Source organism: Rhamphochromis sp. 'chilingali', assembly GCF_963969265.1.
Source record: "Rhamphochromis sp. 'chilingali' genome assembly, chromosome: 7".
Lineage (NCBI taxonomy): Eukaryota > Metazoa > Chordata > Actinopteri > Cichliformes > Cichlidae > Rhamphochromis > Rhamphochromis sp. 'chilingali'.
Window position 1 is genome coordinate 40,579,357 of NC_137934.1, and position 2,863 is coordinate 40,582,219.

Sequence of the window (2,863 nt, forward strand, 5' to 3'; positions counted from 1 at the left end):
CCATCATCCATCTTCAAACTGTATTACCCTCCCAGAACCTGAAGCTCAGTAAAGCACACCTCTGATAGTCAAACCCATCTGTTCTCTGATTGGATTGTTACATTTGTGACGGCCATGACATTGACCAATCAGCTGAAAGGAAGAAAATCGAGTCAGTCTTGCACTTGCAAGTTGAAACTCGCACACGGAACATGAACGCAGAGTTTTACACCTATTGTTTTGCTTTGTATGAGCAAACAGACCGAAACAACAATGAAAAAGCAACTTGTGTAATTATTTTTACAAACACACACGTTCTCCTGTATGGATGCACAAACATAACATTTCCAGATATTTTCCTACAAGTACAAAATCTTTACATATGGACCTCAGGAACACGCTTCCTTAGGTTTTGCACCGAGGAGTTGATGGTGATGGAGTCTGCACCAGCACTGACAGTGTGTCTGACATGCACTTGATTTTTTTATGCTTAATCATATATTAATGTTTACAAGATTCAGTGAAATACCTCCTGAGAAAAAAGAAAATTACTATCTCTTGAGATTTTCCTTCAGCATCCTTGCTCCATCCCATCACTGTTGATCTGCACTACAGAGTCTTTGTTCACAGGCTCATTTGAAGGGGCTGTGCTTAAGTGCTGGGAGCTCACTGTGTACCTCCCACGGGAGTCTATCCTGAAAGCAGGGGCAAAGCAGTGGTTTAATTTGATTTCTTGGCGAAGGTAGGAGGTCCTCTTCTGGCATGAGTCACCAGTTCCCTCCTGCAAGGCCAACAGAAAAACCACCAACTCAAAGTTAGTGGAGGACCCCTCACACAGGGCAGGGTAGAGCGGGCTCTGAGGCTCCAGGGGGTGGTAAAAGGTGAGTGGGAATATGAACAAAGGACATGCCTTTTGGCCCAAATGGTCCAAATAGAAGTCCAGAGAGGTATGGTGGAGAGCCTGACCTTCACACTTGTAAAGCACAGCACTCAACTTTACATCGACCAAAGGCCGCTTCAGCAGATTGGTGGCTCGGACCATGAGGCACGTCTGGCCCAGGTGTTGACCTACCACTGCCTGGGGGCTGAACTGGATGGCTCCTGCTTGTTTCTGGGGGCGGGAGAGCTTGGCTACAAATGCACCTGAATGTTAAGACAATGACATCATTCATGAACAAATATGTCATACTGTGACATCATCAGGAATAAATACGCATGCTTATGCAATGATTTGATCTGCTGTTATTTAAGGCAAGGCAGCAAGTCTCAAAGCAAGTGAAAGAACAAAGTGACCAATTTTTATAACGTTTTTACTGAAATAAATAAAATCACAGTGACGTCACTTTTGGAATAAAGTCCTGATTCTTTTCATGCCTCTTTCAGATGTGCTCTATGTGAGCATACAGGGATTGATTTGACACTGCTACCATAGACTCAGATTAACGAGGAAAATTTCAAAATGCCCTTTTTTACGAGTAAATCATTGCAAGATTTCATGAAAAGGCCTAATCTTCTGAAATTGTAAATGTCATTTACTTTTTACAAAGTAGAAAAACTGTTACCTTCTCTTTTGTCTTACAATTTATACGTTAAAACTAGAATTAGAATACCTGATGAGCGCTTTACCTGTGATAAATACTTCCAGCATGAGCCCCAGCAGCATCTGTACAGCTAGCAACGCTATGGCACTGGGACAGTCTCCACTGGGGAACATGGTGCCATAACCGATGGTTAGCTGTGTCTCCAAAGAGAAAGAAAAGGCAGCAGAGAAGCTTGTAATGTACTTTACACAGACAACATGCCCCTGTGGTGGGGCATCGTGATCTTGCACATCAAGGTCTCCATTCAGATGAGCCAACAAATACCAGAGACAGGCAAAAAACAACCAGTGAGCCACGAAGGAGCTGCAGAAGGCCAGAAGAGTCCATCTCCAGCGAAGATTTACCAGCAGTCCCCACAGGTCCTGCAGGGCCAGCAGCCAAGCTCTGTGCAAAGACTCTCTCCGTGAGCCTGAAGAAGACAGAGGGACACGAAAAGCACAGCGTCCCTCTTTGGTGATCAGGCGCTGATAAGGTGGAGAGGACAGAAGTAGAGATGAGGACGCCTTGTCACCTGGAACACTACCCTTGGATTTGGAAGTCATAGTTGTGATCCTGGAATGACTTTACTGGAAAATGTCAGCAGTTGGTATCAGACAGACTTTTGTATGTCACCATACAGAGATCGATCTGAGACTAGACTAAAGCAAACCTTGGCATCCTTTAAATACATTTTAATTCTGCTGAGCGATGAAGATTTAAATGTAAAATATTATCCATCTAGCTCATACTAATAGTTAACCATACCGTGAGACAGACGGCATGGAAAAAAGGTGGGGGCCAGAGCACTGAGCTGTGGGTGAATTATTGTATGACGAGTTAACCTTTGAACAGGTCAATTTCTTGGGTTTCTCTCTGTTTGTCCTAAACTGTTTAGTGACAGAAAAATAAGATCTCAATAGATACGTCGTAATATCTTCTGAAGCGTTATTCTCGATTTTCCCTCTACGTAAATTTTATATAAAAAATTATTTTTATATTGGCCTCAATATTGGCTCAAAAGAGATGCTGATGAAGGCTAGCACTAAGCTGAAAAATCTAGATGTACCAGTGAGAGTCACCAAGTTAAAAATGTTCAAAGTATGCACTACACGGCTCATTAACACCAGAAGGTCTGAAAAACCAGAAAAAAATAACTGAAGTGGACAACCAAACAGTGGAACCTCTTTGTGAGGTAAAAAATAAGACACAATCATAAATAGAAGTACAGTGCCATGTCAGGGGCATGTGCAGGCAGAGAGACTGACCCAGAATGCAATAAAGAAGCAAACTGAAAATCTCAGCTA

General features: G+C 42.8%; 1 protein-coding gene across 1 annotated transcript; it reads right to left on the minus strand.

Moving 5' to 3' along the window:
* Positions 1–441: 441 nt before the first annotated feature.
* On the minus strand, positions 442–2,195 carry LOC308400103 (inward rectifier potassium channel 13-like). Its single transcript, XM_080887606.1, has 2 exons — positions 1,606–2,195; positions 442–1,122 (listed from the first exon to the last, which is right to left on the minus strand). The coding sequence occupies exons 1-2, from the start codon at positions 2,120–2,122 to the stop codon at positions 551–553; spliced, it is 1,089 nt and encodes a 362-aa protein (XP_080743732.1). The 5' UTR covers positions 2,123–2,195; the 3' UTR covers positions 442–550.
* Positions 2,196–2,863: the final 668 nt, after the last annotated feature.